Here is a 23,692-nt window from a genome sequence, read left to right on the forward strand (position 1 = left end):
AAAAAAACCCATACCCTATTTTTTTGACTGATTACCTTATTTTTTATTTTCCTTATTGGAGCATAGCTCTAGAGCTATGATGCCAAGAAAGTAAAAATAGGTAGTTTTCAGGTAGAAGAATTTGCTAAATTTTATTTTTTTAGTGTTTCAGTGTTGAGCTCTTTTTTATGATTTATAATCGACTATGATTTAGACCAACTGTGAAAACATTAAAATTATTATAATTTTTGTTCGGATTGTCATAATCCGAGAAAGTTTACGTCAAAATTTATGATATTCAATTTTCTCTAAAATCGATTTAGATTTAAATTTTAAAACAGTTCCTGTTTTATTAGATTTTTCAGATCAACATTCATAAGAAACCATCTAGTTTACGCCTTATATAACGCCTTAAAAATTTCAGTATAATTCATTTCACCATTGGAACTGATCTCCGGGCGAAATTTTTTGCTAGCCGTAACTCGATAACAAAGCTTTTTCTGTCATATGTTTGTATGAACGTTTTTCCTTATTTCGGGCCTTTGAATCAGTCTCCAAATTATTTACCTTTTCTTCTGGATCATGTATGAGTCGAATTTAGTAATTAACTTTCTCTTTAGTTTTAAATCGGTAAAATAAGATTAAAATTAAGGTTACTTCATTAGCGTGTAAAAGTTTAATATTAAGTAATAAGCAGCTTTGTTAAAATACGATGTAAACTACTCATGAAACAGGTTTACAGAATTAATAACTATCAGTGTAAGAAAACAATTTTTCGTTATCTAGTACTGTATAAGAATCTATTAAAAAGGTTTAGTCAATGGGAATGTTGGTAACAATGACTAAAATTCGTTTAACAGCTGTTATAATACTTATATATAAAGACGTCCAACTGTTCATGTTATAACATGTCTCTCTGTTTGCGTAGTCAACCGATTATTATTAATCTGTGCTTTCTGTTACTGTTTTGAATTAATTGAGGTAATTTTGCTTTATTTACTATTTTTATTTATTATTGTGTAACGTAATATTACGTTGTGATTTTTATGCTTATATATGTACTGGTAAATGATTTAAAAAAAAATAGCGCTTTAATCTTATATCATAACAAGTTGTTACGGGTAAGTTTTGATTATGTTATATTAATTAATATTCATTAATTACCATCAATTAATTTATGTGCGGTACAATTTTGGTTTGGAGTTTAAATATAGAAAGTTTTCTTTATTAAGAAATATAATTTTTTAGGTTATAAACTGTTAAATAACCTATTTCAATTCAGTGCGTATTTTACATGTAGTTTAGTAAACAAGCATTAATTATTCTTTGTACAATGCTGATAAATGGTGGTTGGTGAATAAATTTTTATCAAGACAGGGTAGTAAATGGCTAAGAGTCGTCTAGGGATAAACCAAACGTTTTACCTTTCTAGTTTCATCACTTTCTACGATAAAACATTTTATATTTATAATTTACTGTTAACATATTTCTCTGTCAGGTGACTTATTACTCTAAGAGATATTTGTTATTTTGATAGACGGATTCAACAAGTTTTGCTTTTCCAAATTATTATAAATAGGAAAAAAAGAGATGAAGGTTAAATATATACCCAACCGAATTTTAAAAAAATTATTAACGTTTAAAGGTTCATTCATTAAACCAAAAATATAAGAAGTAGTTTAAGTGTGGATGATTGATGTGTCCTGATATTTTCTTTTTTTAAATTTATATTCTTCTTTTGTAAATAATTGATACGGTTTGGTTTTAGGTACGATATTTGTTGGTTACGAACAAAAATAATTCAAACGTTTAGTGCCTTTAAGTTAGAAGGTTTCATCTATTTAAACTGTGCCAATAATCTCGAATTTTCCGTTAAACTGTTTGTTCTGTATAACGCAAAATCGATGAAACAATTTTCAAGAATTCGTTCAAACAAAACTTGTTAATTTATGTGAGTGAAATCTTAGCGAAACTTGTGATATTTTGTAGTAAATCAACATTTTTTTCTATATTCCAATACAGATAAGATAAAACATTATAATCGGTAATAATTGGACTGTTTTTACGTAAGTTATGACATGGAAAACTAAATTTATGCATAGTCCTCTAACCTTTCGATCCCAGTACGTGACCAAAAACCCTTTACAAGACACATTTTGATATTCGATACATTTCAACTCAACGTTGTGAACCATCGGATGTGCTCTAACTCAAAAGGACATATGGTATAATTTTTTATTTACTTTTAAAAAAATCGCCTTGTTTTTTTAAATTTTATATTTAATTACCAGATTTTTCGCAAGCCGTCAAGAATAATACAAATCAAAAGATATGAAAATCAAACGAACATATAAAAAAATAAATTTTATCGTCAAAAGAAGTATTATATTCGAAAAAACTTCTTACAATTGAAGGTAAAATTAAAAACTTATTTTATATTTTTTTTAGTCATTGATAGAAAAATAAAGTTATATGCGCGCATACTTGTTAAAACACCTACATACGCGTACAGAATTGATAATTTTTATCGGTTAAAAAAAAATCCACTTTGGGGTTGGTTGTTTTTGGTTGTAAGTCGAGTAACATAATTTTAAGTAGTAAGCGCTGGACGGTCTCCGTGGCGCGAGTGGTAGCGTCTCGGCTTTTCATCCGGAGGTCCCGGGTTCAAATCCCGGTCAAGCATGGCATTTTCACCCACGCTAAAAATCGTTCATCTTATCCTCTGAAGCCATACCTTACGGTGGTCCTGGAGGTTAAAAAAAAGTAGTAAGCGCTATCTATATGGAGTGTATAAAACTAATGTATGGATTTGAGATGATTGCCAAGAATCGTATAAAATTACTTTCTCCGCTACAGTGATATATACTACTGCAGCAGCCACTAAAACAGGACAGATCGGTAAAACTAAATCTGAAAAAAATTGGCCTTTTTTAAGTTTTGTGCCTTAAAGAGACATTTTTTTTTTAAACAATTAAAGATTTTAAGATATTGTGAAAATTTTGGAAAAAAAGTCTTTGTTCCAATGCCCTCAAGTCCAAAAAATTTATTTTTGTCAGATGGACGTTTGTGTGTATATCGATTTGTATTTAGTCTTATAACTCTGGATCCCGATTTTCTTCGAACTTGGTAAACGGGTGCTACCTTCGGGTTGAGGGGAAGAATATTAAACTTTTGAAAAAATTGGGAAAAAAGGATTGGAGTGTTTTGGCTGAAATAAAATTTCAAATCTTCACTGGGGCAATTCAGCAAAAAACATTTCTTACAGAATTTGAATTTTTTTTATCAAGATCACGGTACTTATCGGTTATACGGGACTCCTACTGAAATCCAATTGTTTTTTGCGTTTTACTTGTTATAGTAAATTTATTACTGGCGAGCTTTCAACACGGAACAGCTTGCTGCATTAGGTTTCGGTCACAAATCAATCATACATACAACTTTTTAAATCCTACGAACGGAACTCACACGTAAAATATTGAGCGGTTTGGGGCTCAGCGAAGTGGCAAAGTAAGAAACATAAGAGTACGGCAAAACACCATTTGGAGATGTATCTCGCGGAATCTTTATGGAAACAACATACTGTTGTAACTGGCGCTGATACTTTTGAGGCATTCTTACACGAAATTCGACTCTACAATCCACCTAAGTAGGTAAAATATATGCAATTTGTATATTTAACGTTAATTAGACGAGGTTAGCGAGCGAAATGAGCGTAGATTATGCTTGATTAGGTTATGTTGATATACGTGCGCGATTCGTCATTACACGGAATCAACATAATCTAATAAAACATAACTTACGCTCGCTTCGCTCGCTAACCTCGTCTGATTAACGTTAAAAATAAATATTATATATAGTACAATAAGTTATACGTATGTAAGTTTTATCGTGTCGAGTTGCGTATACAAAGGTTATGTATACTTATTATCTCATATTTCTAAATTCGTATCATAAATAATAAACTAATAGATAAATTATGCAAATTTACTTGAACAAGTAAAACGCAAAAAATAATTGAATTTCATTAGGGGTCCCGTATAACCAATAAGTACCAAGATCAAAATTGCCAAAAACTTTTATTTAATATTCACCCCTCTCCAAAAAATTACTTTATATATATATTTTTTTCTTTTTTAGCTACATCCTGCTCCAGGAAAGGAAGTTTTTATATCTGAATTTTTACAGAAATAGGCCTTCAAATCAATATACAAAGTTTTTGCTCATCCCACTCCATGGTCTGTGGTAACAAAACATATCTTTATAATTAAAAAAAAAATCTCTAACTTATTTTAAATTTAAATGGATTTCTCAAGACACCCAGTACATTTAATTATAAAAATCTTAATTTTTTGACAGCCCTTACGCTTTGTATTTCTTGAAAAAAAAAATTAGCCAAAAGATTTCACGCCTTCCAAGATAATTACAATTTTGTTTATTTAGAATTATGGCTATATCTTTGTATTTTTAAACAATCTTAAAAAGTTATTTTTTAAATTTATTATCACCACTTACGAATTATTTTCTTGAAAATAAATTTTTCCGGAAGGCTTCCCCTTGGTTAGGGGAGCCCAAAATGAAAAAAAGAGTTTTCCAAATTTTTAATTTCCAAAACTTAAATTTGTTAATAAAGTCACTAAAATGAATAAATACCCCTCCACTGACGGGGGAGCTCCCAAATGAAAATCAGTTTTAGTGAATATTATAATCATTAAATAAATACCCCTGATACATTAACCCCAAATTTTCAGAAAAATTAACATACTAAAAAAAGGAAAAGAAAAAAAATATTCATCTGATTTTTCGAAGTTGTGATTCTAATACCGTATACTATAAAAACTTTTGTTATTGCGTTATTTTTTTGAGCATCTTAGCCTCAAAAATTAAAATTAGATTTAAATCAAACAATTTTTTAGGCAACAATTTTTTTTTAAACAATATCATTAAAATTTATTACGATACATATGTTTTTACTTCCGACGTACAAGGAAATATTGTAATCGGGAAAAATTTCGGTTTTCAGATTTCAACGGAAATATCCATTTCGACCATCCCTGAATCCATTTTGACTAGTTTTAGCGTGTCGTCTGTACGTACGTATGCATCTCGCGTAACTCAAAAACGATTAACGGTAGAATATTTAAATTTTGGATTCAGGACTGTTGTAACATCTAGTTGTGTACCTTTCCTTTTGATTGCAATCGACTGGACCGAAAGTGTCCAAAAAAGCCCAAAATCCAAAGAAATATGGATTTTAGACTTTCTCTTAATTGCAGTAATAAGCCCTCATTGAATGCTTTTCAACGATATATCATAAATGGTACTTATTTTCATTGGTTTCAGAGTTACAGCCAAATAAAATTTTAATTAATGAAATATTTGGATCTTACAAGGGGAAGACATATCGGTTTCAATTCGATTTCATTTCCTTTTTTAACTTTATTTTTATTTAAATATATTGATCTATTAATAATTATTAATCTCCGATTGTAAAAAAAAAGTTTTACAATAAATAATATGTCAATAATAAAATAAAAAAAAGTATGAAAAAAAATTAGAAGTTATTAGTGAAATAAAATTTTACTTACTTTTTAACATGTAATTTATTAGGCGTACAGAGAAGTCATGTGGTGTACACATTAGATTGTTTTATTATGTCGGTGAAGAAATAACTTTAGCTGACTAATTGAACATTTTTGGTTAATATTTTGTAACGTATTCCTACGTTGTAAAAAAATTCATAATTCTGGTTATTATTTTTTTGTAAAAAGGGATTATTTAATCATAAAGCTGCAAAAACAGCTTATTACGTAATCGGAGTAGCCAGTATATAAATTTACTTTAACGGGAAATAATAATTTACAGTATCTGAATCGTAGAATTCTCAGCTATTTTTTCGATTGATTCTATTTTCAGTCCATCTTGACTGTTAAAGGATTTTGTCATTTATCCTTGATTCAATATACAAATATTGTCTTATTGATAAAATAATTGAATTTTATCTATCACTCTTCTTTATATTAAGCAGTCCCTATTAAATGTATGATGATTTGTCAATCTCCGTGGCGGAGTGGTAGCGTCAGGCGTTTCATACGGGGATCATGGGTTCAAATCCCATTCAGGCATAGCATTTTTCATACGCTATAAAATTCCAATTCCATAATTCCATGTACAAGCTTTAGAAGCAAAAATAAAAAAAATAAATTTTTTTTATTTGACGTATATGAGTAATGAAAATTAGGAAAATATGAAAATCGTACCGAAAGTTACAGAGCTTTTGATAATTCTTTTTTTCATAAATTACTAAAACTCAAATAAGAGAAAATATGTTTTATGTACAACAGCATTGGTTATAAAATACAGTCTGTTTTTGCACGATTAAAAATTAAACGTTTTTGTGAGAATTGAAGTATTCTCTCGGAGAACCCAAGAAATAACGCTGATTTTTTGATAAATAATAGTTTTTATTTTTGTAAGCGAATTTTGCTTTTGATCATGTATTGACAGAATAAACGTTTTCCGAAATAACTTTGTAGTCGATTTTCAAAAATAATTAAAACAATTTTCGTGAAGTAAAAACAGATAACTTGGATTTTCTTCTAAGATAAACAGTTTGGAAAGATTATTTGTTTTTTTATTTTTTTAAATATTTTTGAAAGGATTGTTTTTTATCTAGAAAAAACTTTTAATTAGACTAATTTAAGCTGACCTCCGTGGTGAGGTTTTAAGTTCAAATCTTGTTCTGGATTGGCATTTTGTATTCTATATAAAATTCATATTTCGCAAATAATTGTAATTATGCATACGCCTGTTGCTGCTTTGACAATAAATAAATAATTCAACATTAATAGTACATTTAACGGTTATTTTTTTCTAATAACACCTGTTGATATGTCCGCAAAACACCCTCATTTTTTTTTCTTCTAGAAAACTGTTTAACAGATGTAATAAAAGCTAGAAGATTTATAATGCGTTATTATTTTTATTTTCTTAAATTTTAGAATAAACTAATACAAAATGGAGAAGGTTTGTTTTGTTGCATATGTGTATGATTATCGATACAATTTTAATATGTAAACACTAAATTAGGTCTGAATAAACAGCCTATCGATTGCAACATCATTATATTGTTGAATGGTTTATTTTATTTACTTACAATTTACTTAACAGAAATAAATTACGAACTGTATTATTTTTTATCGAATTTCATAAGTCTTTATAAAAAAAAAACTATTTTATTAATTTTATTATTATTTTAAAGATAAAACTTTAGCCAATTAACCAGAAGTTTATTTATTTTTTCTTGATTGTTAATTACTTTTAATTTAATTGTTTTTCCTTAATAATACAAGCGATAATGTTTTCTTAATATTTCATCGGTCGATTTCATTTTATCAAATCTGTATTACAGTCAAATTGTATTTCGTATCTATTCTGTTATAAACAGATGAACTCGATTAGCAAGTTTTCTCTGTGTTGTCGACTAAGTATTTTTTGTCACTGATTCATTTATTTAAATTCACATTAAATGACAGATACAATTTATTAAAATTGTTATTATCTTCCAAGTACAAAATGCATTTAATAATATGTTTAGTTTATTACTAACCGCATCCGACGTTGACCATAAAACCATTACCCGCCATTTACTCTGCAGTATATAAAGGGAGGTTAATGCATACTCCTGATACATTTTGGTTTGTATAATGTATTGAGGAATATGGATTGTATTAGCTTGTCAGTATTGAAGTTAAGCCGTAACCGAATATTGTGGTACCGTTTATTATTATTATTTTTTTATGCGATAAGTCCAGCTTAGAACCACTGAAATATTACTTATTTCTACCTTCTTTAATCTTCTTTGTAAGTTTCTCATATTTTGGAAATGGCTTCGTTTTTTCGTCTGTTCGATTTTCTTCCAGAAAAAAGTCTTTCTTCTTTTTGCCACAAAAACGTTTATAATGTAAATCATTCTTCGGAAGTTATTTTCTGTCGCAACAGTCCTCTTCTTTCAAGCCTATCCTTTGGAGTTCCTCTTCTGTTTCAGATAATTTGATTCGCTTTTCATATTTTACAGCTTGTCATAGATTTATGTATTTAATTTGTTTGAGTTCATCCTGATTACATTCCCCAAAACATTTAACGTTCTTTTCCTTATCGCTGTTTCTAAGTCTTTTTGATTTTGGTAAATCTCCTTGTTAATTTCAGTTTGTATCCTTTCTTTGTTGTTGGTAGACAATGGATTTTCCTTAGTAAGCTTCTTTCAATCTTGAGCAGTTTTTCAAGGTTTGTTAGATGTAATGTTTCAGTGCCATATACGATTACTGGTCTTACAGTACTACAGATAAATACATAATCTCTTTGTCCAGTAATTTATATCTTTGATAATAAATCTAAGCTTCTACAGTTTTAATATTCTAGTTTCAATTGACGCTTTATCTATTTCTGATCTGCTTGTAATCTCTCCTAGGTGCTTCAAGTAGTTGGTGACATTTTCCTCTGCATTTATTCCCTGTTATCTTCTCTGTAAATGATTTGATGTGCGTCATGATTTCCGTCTTTGTAAAGGATTCCTGCAGGTCTGCTTTTTTTGGCTATTCCTGTTAACTCTTCTCTCTGTAGTGCTGTGTCCTCCTTTAATTCAGCTTAAAGAGCCAAGTCATCAGCAAAGGCTGGATATCTTATTTTGACGTTTCGATTTTTGAACCCGTATCGTTACATGAAGATTTTATCAAAAGGTATCATCTGCCAAAAGGTTTTCATCATTTTATCCAAAAATATGTTGAATAGGATCAGCGTTAGTCTACTAACTTTTCTCAACCCTGTTGTGACTAGGAAAGGTTAGCTTACTTTTCCCATAATTTTAAATTTAGAGATTATATTTGGAAAACGAGCTTAATTAGATTCAAACTATTCTGGTCAACTTCATATTCTTTAAAAGTTTGAAGAGGTTTGAAAAGAAGTCTCTTTGTCCATATAATCATAAGCTTTTTGAATGTCGATGAAAGATATAAAGAAAGGTTTTTTCCTGGATACGTAGTATTTTAAAACCAATTTCAAACTTTGTATTTGTTCTGGGTATGATCATCAATCCCGAAAACCTCCTTGATATTCTCCTATTTTGTCATATATTTGTAGTTTTAACTTATTCAGTAGCATTTACGACATTGTTATTGGCTTTTTATTTTTTTAAATTTTAGCTTGAAAGAAACTGAAGGAGTCAGCATGATAGTTGTGTTCCATGAGTAATTTCTACATTTATACTGTGAATGAAGTATAATAAAATGATTTTATTTATTTCCCGAATCTTTTTGTGTGGGCAACAGTTAAAATCTGGCAATCCTTAAACAAATGATCAGGTTGCCAAAGTCAGGATTGAAAAATTCATTCAAATGAACGTGGTACTGGTCATAACGTATATTTTCAACATACATCGGATTCAATATACAGTTATGAATAGTAAAAGTCTTAATTTTATAGTTCTGAGGTTAATATAATTTGCTTTTCACGAAATGTCGAATGAGTCGTCTTTTGGATCATTTTGGACTGTTATAGGGGGTTTTGTTTGGATAGAATGTTTTGATCGCTTTAATCTAAAAAATCTAAATGTTTTACAAAAAAAAAATATTTTAGACAATATCCATCTCAGATTTTTTCATATTAAAGAATACCTTAAACTCTATGTTCAAAAATATGCATCAATCTGTTTCGTAGGCCGCTTGGAAGTGTCAAATGTGACATGAAAACAAAGATAATTCAATAACACTACCTCAAACTATACCATGAATATAGATTTATTTCTTCGGTACTTACGTATTAACGCCACCGCAGCTACAGCTTTATTTAAAAACTAAGTAGTCAATCGGATTTCGGTGGAAAATGAACAGTCTCTTTATTAATTTTCATAAATGGTTATTTATATTTATTTATTTTATAAATATAATTTAACCAAACTTAACCTACGCTCGCTAGACAAGGTTAGCGAGCGAAGAGAGTAGTAGGCGAGTAGTAAGTTAAGTTTGGTTAGATTATATTTATAATTATAACATGAGCAAGGTTAATTTATTCTTAAATTAGCCCATTTATATTTTATTTTATTTTATATATTTATAGTGGTGGTCGTATATCCCATGAGACCCCTTTTCGTTTTTGTTATATTTAATTTAGTTTTTCTTTCTTGAGAAGTTAAAAAGTAATAAAATAAAATAAATGAGTTATATTATTGCACTGATCGTATACTACGCAGATCGTGAATAAAATTGTTTATTGCTTCAAATTGTGTTATTTCTGTTTGCGTTACTCAGACGATAAAACAAAGAAAATCAATCCTAAATGATAATCAAATGATAAATGACAAATGACAAATGATAATCTTTGCGTCTTTTCAAAGTTGCAGTCAAACGAACTGTTGATCATGATTGCTATTTAGGATAGTTTGAATGAAATACACATCTTGAATCTATGAAATTTGTGTTTTGATATAATTAAATGTGCTGATGAATGGAATTACTTCATTTTTTTTTAAAACTATCATTTACGATGATTTTTCTAATTTTTCTTATGGAAATATAATATAAAAATATTTTTCCTAGGCCGCTACATAATTCTAAATTTAATATATTGCATAAAGATTAGGTAAATAAGGTATCATAAATTAAAAATAAAACAGCACCAACATTTATCTTTTCAACCAAGAAAGATTAGATTATCTCTAGCGACCAAGAAAAATCTTTGAAAACTCTTAATCAAAGAAGCGTAATAGTATAAACTAAAATAAAAAAGAAGTAGTTTAAGTTCACATTAACTCATAAATAAATAATTTAAATAATTGTATAAAAATATAATTAAGTATTTAAATATATAAATAATTTAGTTATAAAAAAATTAATAAATAACAATAAAATTAATAACACCTTAACAAATTTTTTTGTTGAAATTTTTATTTACAATCGGTTACATCTTTGTAGAAACTTTAAATAAATTATATCTCATATATACACATTAAAAATGAATCTCCATTGAAATTTCTCAGAAATGATATACTAGTACTATCCAGAACTAATGAAGGTAGAACGCACACAAAGTAGTTTTGAATAACTGTACTATAAGAAATATAGTAGAAAACAACAATAAGAATCATAAAAATCGCCGATTGATGAAACACTTAGGAAAGAAAAAATAGACCGAAACGGAAAAAAATGAAAGTGAAAACAGAAGCAGGGAGGAAGGGAATAAGAATTGATTAATGCACAATACTCAGCGGGTATAATTATTATATTGTAGAGTTACTAAGATCCAGAACTTGTCTTTCGCTTAAGTTTTCTAACATCTTCACCGTTATCTAGGAGGTTTACAGTCAAGTGGTTAACAAGGTCATTTAATCGAAGTTCATATTTTAAAGTGAAACGTTTTATTTCTTCCTTGAAGTATCTGGACCCAAATATTCTGGATTTCCCTTTTTTAGTAAACTATGTCGCCTCAACTATACACCTCGGTTTGTTCTGAAATCGCTGTATGATTTCAATATTTGACTTGCTTGACGTTCCATATAGATGTTAGGCACCATATGTTCATATTTGATTCAAAATTGCTGAGTATAAAATTAAGTTATTAGACAAAGATAACTCGGAGCTCTTGCCCAGTAACCAGTAAATTTCTTGTACTTTATTTTAAGTTGCTTTCTCTTCTCCCTCACATGAACCTTACTCGTCAAACGACGACCCAGGTACCTTACAACTGCGGGTTTAAAATGCAATCAAGGTGGAACCGTGGACAGTCTCCTCTCCTCATTGCCAATGTCACATGGCCATTAAGTAACAACTTAACCAATTTATTATGTTGTATTAGTTAAGAAAAATTTAGAAATTTTAAAAAAAATTTGTTTTATTTAATAATTCAACCAAGTAATATTTCTTATGAAAGATGAAGGGATTTTAGTTTTAATTAAATTCGTTGGTAGTACTTTTTAGCAAGTAGGTGTAACATATCAAAGTTTACCAAGTTAAATTGTTGCGTAGGAAGAAATGATAGATCAACAGGGAAGCACGAGAAATATCAATCCAAATACACACTTCACGCTCACACGCACGCGAGTGCCACTCTACATTATACGACTGACTTGTATGTTTCCTTTTATTATCCACCTTAATGACATTTTCATCTTTATATATTTTTTTATATCCAGTTTTTAAAAATATCTCTATTTGTTTAATTTTAATGAATTTTTCTTTTACATTTTGATACTATTTTATGTTTATCATTTCAATTTCTTAATTTAAAAAAAAAAATGGTAGAAATGGAAGGAAGAATAAGGCTTCTTTTATTTAATTGCACTTTTCCATCTGTGTCAACTATGACTGTTTCATTTATTTCGTCACTGCTGGGATGAGTGCTATTCCTTATTGCAACGAAAAGACAGTTTATCTGACTACATTTTTATTTTTGTTCCCTGAAAACTTATTCTGATTTTTATCGGATTTCCAAAGTTTTTGTAGAAATCGCTACTGCGCTCATAGTGTATGAAAAAATGCGATGCCTGACAGGTATTCAAACCTGGAACCATTAGATGAAAACCAAGACGCTAGCACTCCGACAAGGATATCAGCTAAATCAGCTAACACAGTTTTAACGCATTTATTTTTGTAATTTAATACATAAAAATAATAAATATTTAATGACATACTAAATGTTTTGTTAAGATGCGGTTCGTTCAAAATGAAACGGTATGGTATAAGTTTGTTGAAGTTGAAACCAATAGCAGTTTCATCAGAATCTATAACTGACAAGAAACCAAAAATTTCACAGAATGTAAAACAAAATTAGCTGTACCATCATTGATGGTGTTAGTAACACGAAACGTCATATACGTTTCGTGTTACTAACACCGTCCGTGTATATGACACGTCCGTGTCATATACACGGACGTATTAGACCAATAAAAATCACTGTTAATGACATTTTAATTTTTCTTTTTTTCAATTTTCTTTTCATTTTTGCAGAAGCTACTGTCATATTTTTTTCCCTTTAGGAAAAACGTTTTTGATTTACCCAAACAGATATTATTTTAGGAAAAGAAGTGTAAGAACAAATATTTTTTTGATAATATCTGAACGAACTTCATAGGAAGCTTTTTTTGAAATCTCAATGGCGGTTCTTCTGTTGTTTTTACATTATAATTGACAACCGGAATAACGACAAGTAGTTCAGTTAAAGTAATTAACAGTAATTACGATAAAATTATATCTTCATTAATAGATAACCATCCTTTTCTGAATTGCAGAGTTTTCATTTTATATTAAAAATAAGTGTCGCAAGAAAATGGACTGGGATAAAAGAGAAATAAATATTATGAGATACATTTTTTTTCTAGACATCTATATGAAGTAGAATCAAGCTTTTGTATAAAGTAATTTAACGATGACAAAAGGTTTACAAACGAAGTCCTCGCCACTCGTGTGATGTAAATCTTTTTTCAAAAGGATTCGTTAGTTCTTTTGTTTTATGACAAAAATAAATGAACCGGAGTAATTTTCGTTTTTCATTCATGACTGACCCCTTCACAAATTGAAATAAATCCTTACAGAACACTCTTTTTAATAATAATTTTATAAAATGCTTGAGGCATCAACATATTTCTTTGTTTCTGTAGAAATTCAATGTTTTGTTTAAAACATAGTATGTATTTTTAATACAAAAAAGCTAATTACTTTCTGTTGTAAGTATTTGTAATATTTTCTTAATGGCATTACATTTATACGTCCATTTTATAAGGGATCACTTGTATTTTAATAAGTATTTTTTTGCAGTTTGTTGTAATGGACTTTGTTGATTAATTTAATAAACTGCAGAATATCTTAAAAATAAATTTTCTATCTCTATTTTAGAATTAATAAATTTTTTATCTACCTGTGATTTAAGTATATTTAACAAATATTTCTATTAAGTATTATCTGTACCTGTAAAGCAACTTGTTCTGACTGGCTTACTGATTCATCAACGCTCATCAAAAACTACAGAAGATAAACTGATGAACATGTGTATACGTGTTCTTCTTACGATGTAAGAGCACACTAATAAAAGGAGTTTATAAAATTCCGAGTTTAAAGAAATAAAATGGAGTGATAATGAAATTAAAATTTTTTTTATTTACCTTTGTGTGAATAAATAAAAATCAATTTGTAGATTTTTTTTTGAAATTCCAAATTTAAAGGATTAAAATGGTTTTTTGATTTTTTTTTTTAAACACGGCTATTTTTTAATTTCTCGTTAACAAATGTAGACATCAACGTGATGTTTGGTGTGTGTAATCTTCATGTGAATATTTAAAAACCAATTTTTAGATTATTCGAAATTCAACCTCGAAATGGGTGAAAAAATTAAAAATGTTTTTAACGATGATTGCAAATCATCCCTATTCCCGACTATACTAAACGATGTTCACTAAATCTCGGTTTGCAAATACTCTTCAGATAAATATCTAAAAGCTATTTTCGGATTTTCAGAATTTCGATTTTTTCAAATGCGACGGTGTACGGCGCAGCAGCTCAACCAATACAGCCACTGCCACTGTTTCTGTATGTGGGACGCGACTGGCTACACCTGCCTTCGGATACTTCACTAAAAAACATAAAATAAAATTACAATAAATTGACCGCGATGGGAAACGCATGTAACCATATAGTGAAGGTGAAGTCACGAGGGGTATACTAATATGCAAATAAAAAAGTAATGACGATTTCATAAATGTAAAAAGTAAAAAAAAAATTAAATACCGTTAAAGGAATTGTATTTAATCTATATAAATAAAAATGTAAATGTTCGTTTGTTCAAAATTTTAAATCTCTGAAAGTTCTTCACCGATTGCTTTGACATTTTGACATGACGTTGCATTCGAACACGCGCGTGTTTTTATGTACCTACTATTTGTATACCTAAGAAATTACATCTTAGGTATACATGTTTTTTTTAAAAAAAACAGCGCTATTTGTTGGACGTAAAAGCAACACACGATATACTAAACATTTTACGATTCCATTTCAATGTTTCCGACATGTGTGACCGCTATAGAGTAAAAAAAATACTGGACCGATTTACGCGCGGGAAAAAAGGGAGAAAGGGAAAAATTGGAAAGAGAAATAGGGAAAATCGGAAAAGGTAAAAAGGAAAGAAGGGGAAAATGGAAAAAGATGAAAGCGGAAAACGGAGAAAAGGAAATGTAAGGGTGAAAAAGAAAAGGGGAAAGATGACGGGGAAAAGGAAATAAGGAAAATATAAATGGGAAATGGAAAGGGAAAGGGGAAATGGGGAAAGGGAAAGAAGGGTATGGTAAAAATGAAAATGGGAAAAGGAAAAGGGAAGGGAAAAGGGAAAAAAGAAAGATTAAATTTTGTGAAGTTCCATGATGTTCATTTTGTTAATGTTTTATCAAACGTTAAATTGTGTTCATTTAATTTATTTATATACTCAAATCTAGCAATAGGGAAGTATTGCTAGATTAAAAATAAATGGGTCTGCTAGTTAAAAATAAATACATCGTATGTTATTATTACTTGTTTTAATAATAATTCCTCAAAATGTTTTACTTTACAAGAAAGTTTCTTATTGAAAAAGTATGTAATTAAAAATGTTTAAAAAAGGATTCTTCTGTGATCAGAATTACATAAAACATGAAAAAAATACTCTATTTTAAAAAAATAAATTATTTTTTTCACTTTTTAAGGTATTTTTAAAAATCTTATTAATTAATATTTTTTTATAAAATATTAAAATAAGATTCTAAAATACGTGTCTCTGATAATGAGAATTTTACTTTTATTTTTCTAAAAAAAATTTTAGTTATGAAGTTTGGAAATGTCCTTCAATCTTCATCTATCTGTTTTTCGATTTTAATTGACTTTGGGGTATTTTTATGATCAAACAAAATGATTGTCTACTTTTATGATTTTAAATTCTATAATTCTAACCAGCGAATTTTGACAACTACAATAAAGTTATTTCACAAATATAAAGGAATTTAAATGATTGTTTGTAACAATTTATTAGTAAAAATAATAAGCTTTTTAAGTGATATGAAATTTGATGATCTCTGAACTTAATAGAAATTTAGTAATCTATTATATTTTCAATTTATTTCTTATTCGTATTTAATTACTGTAATCAGTGCGTTACAATAATTTAACTTTTTAATTCTAAGATGCTTGGCTAGAAACCATTAAATAGGGAAAAATTATTTTTATAACATATTAAATTTTGTTCTCATCTGTATTATTAACATCGGTATTTTAGATTTATTTTAAGGACACCTATAGAAGTTATGACAAATTATGCACGATAATAACCATTTCCTATTTTTACCTTTTTTTTTTAAGTAAAATTTTGTTTCACAACTTTTTTAATAATTGTACAGAGTGATTCAAGAAGAAGGTAAACAAACATTCAGGACATGTTCTTCTAGTGGAAATAAAGAAGAAAGTTTATATAAACATAGGTTCAGAAACGCTTCGTTAGGGCATGTCGGCTGATGAAAAATTTCGCCCTGATTTCTTCATCTTCGTTAAAATTTAATCAGAATGTAATTTTTGGGACCCAAATTAAGGAATAAATTTAGTGGATTTTTACGCAGTTTGACCTGAAAAATTGAAAAAAAATAAATAAATAGAATCCTGAACTATATTTTGAGAAATCTGGAGTAAAGACAAAAAGCTGGAATCGAAAAACACACTATTTTATGTTTGGCATGAAATAAAACTTTGTTAAATTAGTAATAAACACATACAAATTTTAAATAGAACTTCTAGAGAATCTGATTCCAAGTAAAATGGTATGAATAAAGTTTACAAAAGTAAAAATTTCGAAGTTTATTAAAAACAAAACATATCAGAAAATGACAGATTTTAACTAGGAATTAAACAAAATAAACTTTTTAAATATTATAAATAAAAAAAACAATTAAATAATTTAGAAATATAAAAAGTACAAACACAAGCAATAAGATTAACCAATGGAAAATTAAATAAACTCCTGAAAATATCTTCCACCACAGTGGGTACATTTCTGCCCGATGAACAAAGTTTATGATTATTTTTCGTATCTCAACTGGGTTGTTTTCTATTAATTGCACTGAGAATTCTTATAACTAATTCTTCTCTTGCATTATACTTTTTTTTTCACCTACTAATGATTTCAATTAGCTCTGCAGCTTTAGGTTTAAATTAATAAAAGCATACAATTTCGGGAAAACCATTAAAATATTTTTATCTTTCTAAAGAAAAATATTGGAAAGTTTACCTGTTGTATTAAAGTAAATTAGTTTAATACCAATCATTATAATCGAGTCAAAACTATAAAATAAACATCAGGCAATATATTATTTTCTAAAGATTTCAATTAATTAATACATCATTTAAAATATTACGTTTCTGTTAACCTGAAATAAAAATGGCCGAAAAATCATAATTTTATTAATTTTTAATTGTAAAATTTTGTGTTGTACCAATTTACAAAGTATCAGAATTTTCTTATTTTTTCTTAGTGATATAATTTCTAATGTTTTTATGATTTTAGAAATATGGTTTACCATAATCACTGGTAAGAAATTATTCCTATTCATTTCAGAATTAAAATTATTTTTTAACAATAAAAGTGTTACTGTTTCGTTCAAAAAAAAATAATAAAACAATTATTTTTTATTCTGGGGAAATTTTCTTTCAAGCAGGAATTTCTTTACAGAGTTTTCGAAAAAAAGTACGGTATTACTATCGGCGCATAGTGGGATTGGGAGGTGAAAATGGGATTTCTTTACGGTTGGAGGTATGACGTGTACGACAATACCATTCACTTAAATTCGGTTTTCTTTATATATATATATATACATATATATTAAGCCTGTGTGTAAAATTTGGTGGCTCGAAGCTCTCCAAAATTACTAAATAAAATTCATCAAAATTTAGATGTACTGTAGTAGTTTATATCTTGTTGTACATGTGTAAATTTAATGAAGATTGGTCAAGCCGTTTTTTAGTTAAGCTAAATTTAAGGTCGAAAACAGACAACGTAACCTCAAGGTGATATTGACTGTGTATTTTTATTACGCGCTTATGAAGTGAATCACAGTGGTGAGTTGAAACTTCATGCATATATGTAGGGTCTACCATTAATCAAACGTATGTAGTACGTTGTACTCTGAAAATCAGTGCGTTTCTGACTGCGAATATTAAAGGCGTCGGAAACGGAAAGTCGGCGCAGAACTGCGGAAGTGTTTTTCAGAAGCAATTCAGTTACAAATAACAATATCTGGAAGCGAAAAAACGTTTACTAAGTGAATCGTTTGTTAAATTTGAAATTATGTACGGTAAAAATGATAGAAAATTTAGTTTTCTTTAATTGCTTTTAACATTTTTATTCTAGTTCTGTTTTTTTTTTTTACAGAGAAAGAAGTGGATGTAGATGAAAATAATTAATTAATCCCTAGAAAAAACTTATTCTGTTGTATTTTGTACCCGTTTTTGTTTTCATAATAAAATTTAATTATGTTTTTTTTTTGAAAAATTTCTTTTTTTATACGTACTAAAATTATAACGTAAAAACCTTTTTCTAACAGTTAGATTATTAATTAATTCACTGTTACGATTAGTTCAAAATACTTATAACTTAATTTTTCCAGGAGTTAAAATTATTATCATTGAAAAGTCTGTACTATTAAAAAATACAGTATATGTGTGTGCGTGTGAGTGTGTGTGTGTGGGGTGTGCGAACGAGCGCGTGTGTGTGGGGTGTACGAGTGCGCGCGCAACGATAATATGAAGTCGAGGAAAACAAATGTTATATTCTGACAGAGGATCAAAAATGACCTGATGACACCAATTGGCGCTTTGCACCAAATTTGGTGGTTATCGAAATAATCGAGAGGGGTATGAAAGGAATATCAGGGCATCATGTTAGAACCAAATAACCGATGCTTTCAAATCTTCAGGATACATTCGCGTTATTCCAGGGAAGGTTTTAAGCTATAAATCGAGGCCCTAGCCCCCTTGCGGGGGAGTATGAGGTGGTATCAGAGCTTCTATGTCAAGATCGAGGGAAACATTGTAGGAAAGAGAGCTTTTCAGGCGTTAACTTTATCATTATCTCACAACCACGAGGCTAATGATCACAGCGAGGGTCCACGGGGCTGACCCCCTTGATTAGATGCGAAGAGATATGATAGTGTATTATTAAAATAAATAATTAATTTACATGTATAGTATATGGTTACTTCAATTTTTACTTTCCTGGCATCATAGCTCTCGAGCCGGGCCTGTACCGGAGCGGAACGGTGATCGCAACGCACTGGTTCTAAATTTCGAACAGTTGCCCATCTCCCGCCTGCGGAGGATGCTTTACATCCTCGCGATGGAAGCATGGCAGCAAGAATGGTACGTCACATGTAAGGGTAGGTCCTTGTATAGATTTATACAGGACTTGGGGGGGGGGGTGGTACGCCTCTAGTTCGTTTTTAAGGGCAACGGCAGCCCAAGTGCTCTCCAACCACACAAATTTGAACCAATATTTGTTTCGGTTCCACATGGCATTTGATGAGCTGTGCGTCTGCGGGGAGGTCCAGTCGAACGAACATATGATGTTCGACTGGGAAGGTGATTTTGGAGTTGGTGGAGCAGAGAAAATAAAAAAAATACTGTTTTTTGAATCTACTTTGTTTATTTATTTAAACATGTAATGATAATTTTACAATAAAATTTCATCATAAATTATCCCCCCTCCCAAAAATAATCTCGGGTAACTTTTTCATGTATAATTATTTTTCCACTATATATGAATAAATAACCAATGCTAGGGAAGGACTACAACTTTGTTTCAGGTTTTTTCTTTTAATTTAAAACTTTTGTTTAAAGAACTATTGCTTGACGAGAGGGTATCATGTTTTTTATTTATTTAATTGAAAATAATAAATAAATTTGCTTAAATGTAAGAGTTTTATTTTTAACTTACGGCAAGCACCGATGGTGGTGTAGGAAAAACTAATGGTATTTTATCAGCAAAACATTGTGTATAGTTTGTCCATGTAGAGTTTGAACCTTCTCTCCAATACCATTCTCCGTCATCCAGACATTTTCTTGTTGCTGTCCTCTGAAATAAAGAAAAAAAAAATATTATCTGCATAATATTAGAGTATAAATTTTAGTTATAATGATAAAATAATGAAATCTCCTAATAGTAAAATAAATAAATTAAAAAAAAAAATTATAAAAAAATATTTATTTTGGGTGGATGTGAAAAAAGTAACAAACAGATGCTAAAATTAAAAACAAAATTAATAAAATTTAACACATTTATGCTTTGTCTCTCTTTAACCCCTTGCACGAAGTAAAGAAAGTATTTTTTTTTTCATTATCGCTTACTTCCCTGGGCCGGACATACAATCACATAAAGCTTAGCCCAGGAGAGCGCGCTTCAATTCTAACAGGGCCTCCCCACTTACCAGCAGTACGTCCGGCATGGGAGTTCAGTGACCCCGGTGGATACTTTTTATCGCCTGCCTCTAATTTCCGAGAAGAGGTGTATCGGACCCGACTATGTCGTTCCCTGGTCCCTCCCTGGAGACCGGGTCTCGGTCTATACTTTTTAATGCCTCACATCTCTAACCACTGAGCAGGAAGAACCGGGCTTTACCAAGTCAACCGAGCTTGATAGTATTGTGATCGACAAAAATTTCGGTTTTCAGATTTCAACGGAAATATCCATTTTGACCATTCCTGAATCCATTTTGATTAATTTCGGCGTACGTATGTATCTCGCATAACTCAAAATCGATTAATAGTAGGATGTTGAAATTTTGGATTTAGGACTGTTGTAACATCTAGTTGTGCATCTTTTCCTTTGATTGCAATCGACTGGACCAAAAGTGTCCAAAAAAGTTAAAAATCCAAAACAATTTGGATTTTGGACTTTTTCTTAACTGCAGTAATAAGCTCTCATTGAGAGCTTTTCAACGATATATCATAAGTAGTACTTATTTTCTTTGGTTCCAGAGGTATAGCCAAATAAAGTTTTAATTAATGAAATATTTGGATCAAGGGGAAGGGACATCGGTTCGATTCAGATCTATCTTTTTCTTTTTACTTCTTTTTTTAATTTAAATATATCTATTTATTAATAATTATTAACCTCCGATTGTAAAAAAAGTTTTACGATAAATAATAATTCAACTATAACAATAAAAAAAATTTAAAAAAAAATATCAGAAGCTATCAGTGAAATAAAATTTTATCTACTTTTCATTTAAAAAAAATGTGTATATGTAATTTAATAGGCGTACAAAGAAGTCATGTGGTACCCAAATCAGATTTTTCTGTTTAGCCTCTGGAACTACCGTAAAGTATTTCTTCAGAGAATGAATGAGGATGATATGTATGAATTTAAATGAAGTGTAGTCTTGTACAGTCTCAGGTCGACTATTCCTGAGATGTGTGGTTAACTGAAACTCAACCTCCAAAGAACACCAGTATCCACGATCTAGCATTCTAATCCGTATAAAAGTGCCTTTACTAGGGTTTGAACGTTAAAATTATAGACTTCGAAATCAGCTGATTTGCAATGACGAGTTATCGTCATTTATGCTAATAATACACAAATTACTTTTATTGAGGAAAAAAAGAAAAAAGAAAACCGTATTAATATATCGGTTTCTAAAGCCCAGTGATGGCTATAGGAGCTTTACGAATACGAAATAATATTTTTGAAGTTATAATTTTTTTTGTCAGGTTGTGTCACTGATATTTGCAGGATTAAGTAAAATGTTTAATATTATTTATGGAAATCGAGAATTGTTTTAAATATTGTAAAATTAACAAGCAGACTATTACTGTTATCAATTTAACGAATAACATTAATTTTACTTTCCCGGCGAATACAGCAAGAATATATTAAACGGAAAGTATGGTGATCGTGTCAAAAAAGCTGTATCGTGTTTTTGCACATCATTACGGTTTAGGGTCCAACTAGCTTATCTAGACCAAAAAGTATATGTATATACGTATAGGCGTACATATTTTCGTACGTGTGTTACACTGCTTTTGGCCTAATTATCAAAGGATTGACCTAACCGATTTTCTTCAGATTTGACTCAAATATTTTTATTCATGTTGCAATGACCATATTAATTTTTTTTTTCAAAATTCGTTCAGGTGGTGGGGATATGACGATAAAAATAATTATGATTTTCTTCTGAGGCATGTTAGAGAAACTTTACTGAAGCAAATTTATTACCTACGATGCATATATAAATAATCCAAAATTCTATTTTTTCAAAAAGTCAACTTCTACCTCTTAAGTTGAAATATGTTTTTTTGTTCTTTGATCTATCTACCTTCAATTTTAATATTAAAAACATTTTTTGGTATTTTATACAAGATACATAAGGCGATCAAAAAACTTCTAAAATTTTCCCAAATTATTAATCCCGGACCTGAAACATATTAGCCTTTATTTGGCCTTTATTAGAGGGGGAGGTAGATTAAGAGAAAACTTTATCTAAGCAAATTTGTTAAATCTACATATGAATACTTTTGAAAACTTAAAAAAAGATCTATTTTCCACTGCTAAAACATGTAATATTCTGTTTTTTTTTGTTTTTTTTTTTAGCTCTTAACTTTTAATTTTTATTATAAAAACATTCTTTTTTCTTTTTCAATTTAAGGGCAAATAAAATTTAATTTTTTTTTAGCCCGTATAATATACCTCGGACAAAAATAAGACCTTTTTCAATATTTTTAAACAGTTCGATTTATAAATAGTGTATTTAAAAAAAAAAAAAAAAAAAAATACTGAATTGTCCCCACAGAGTAAACGAGCTCCTAAAATCAAACAATTTTTTTTTTTAATTTAGAGATTCTGATGCTTATATATCTTACTTTGGTAATCATTATAATCAATAAAATGCCCATTGATATACGGGAGCAAAAAAATTAAAAAAAAAATGGGAGATTTTTTTGTAACTTATATATAAACGTTTATGAAAACAAAAATATGACTTTTAATGACTGAATTGCAAAGACTTTCCGGCTTCGCCGCCAAGGATTAACAATGAAAAAGCTGTTCAAGTGTATAATTTGACTGGTATAACCAGGAAAGTCATCCAATATTTTGCCAGCTTTTTTTTTAACGTTCAGTACCAGATAAGAACTACATATGTAAAGAACTTATAGTGCTTCAATTTAAATTACTTCTTAATGTTCATTTTCGTTAATATTTTGACTTATTAGCGCTCTTTAAATTTGGTTTTAATTTTTTTAAACATTTTTTTAATAATTTCTAATAAAAGATTGTTACAAAATGCTGTTCTAGTGAAATTATTATTATTTAAGCTAAATTTTTTTCCGAAGTATGTAGCCAAACATTAGGGGTTGATTTTAATGTAAAATTAATGAAAAACAACCCTATATACTTTTTAATATTAAAAAAGTACGTCCAAAATTTTTTGTTTTCTATTTTTTTATTTGTCGGAAGAGGGAAAATCTTTTATAGACACAACGGTCTCCAACCCCATTGTAATGTGGGACTCTCCTTTGCGGGCTACCCAGTAAAACCACTCCCCTTTACAGTATGGGTTATCGGGCTCACGTTACGATTTTATTACAGTAACCCAAGTATCTGATGTTACTTCACGCCTCCATTGACTTAACGTCTTTTTTTTTGCTACACCTTGGAACCTTAGAGATGC

General features: G+C 29.3%; 1 protein-coding gene across 3 annotated transcripts in view; it reads right to left on the reverse strand.

Moving 5' to 3' along the window:
* Positions 1-23,692, reverse strand: part of LOC142322917 (parathyroid hormone/parathyroid hormone-related peptide receptor-like) — a 496,010-nt gene that overhangs the window by 80,243 nt on the left and 392,075 nt on the right. For all 3 annotated transcript variants that reach the window (XR_012755963.1, XM_075362004.1, XM_075362005.1), the window contains exon 5: positions 19,963-20,100. Coding sequence is in view for 2 of the 3 variants with exons in the window: in XM_075362004.1 (XP_075218119.1) it covers positions 19,963-20,100 (138 nt within the window). In the remaining variant the exon portion in view is untranslated. The remainder of the gene's footprint in view (positions 1-19,962; positions 20,101-23,692) is intronic.

This window comes from Lycorma delicatula, chromosome 4 (assembly GCF_047948215.1).
Source record: "Lycorma delicatula isolate Av1 chromosome 4, ASM4794821v1, whole genome shotgun sequence".
Taxonomy (NCBI): domain Eukaryota; kingdom Metazoa; phylum Arthropoda; class Insecta; order Hemiptera; family Fulgoridae; genus Lycorma; species Lycorma delicatula.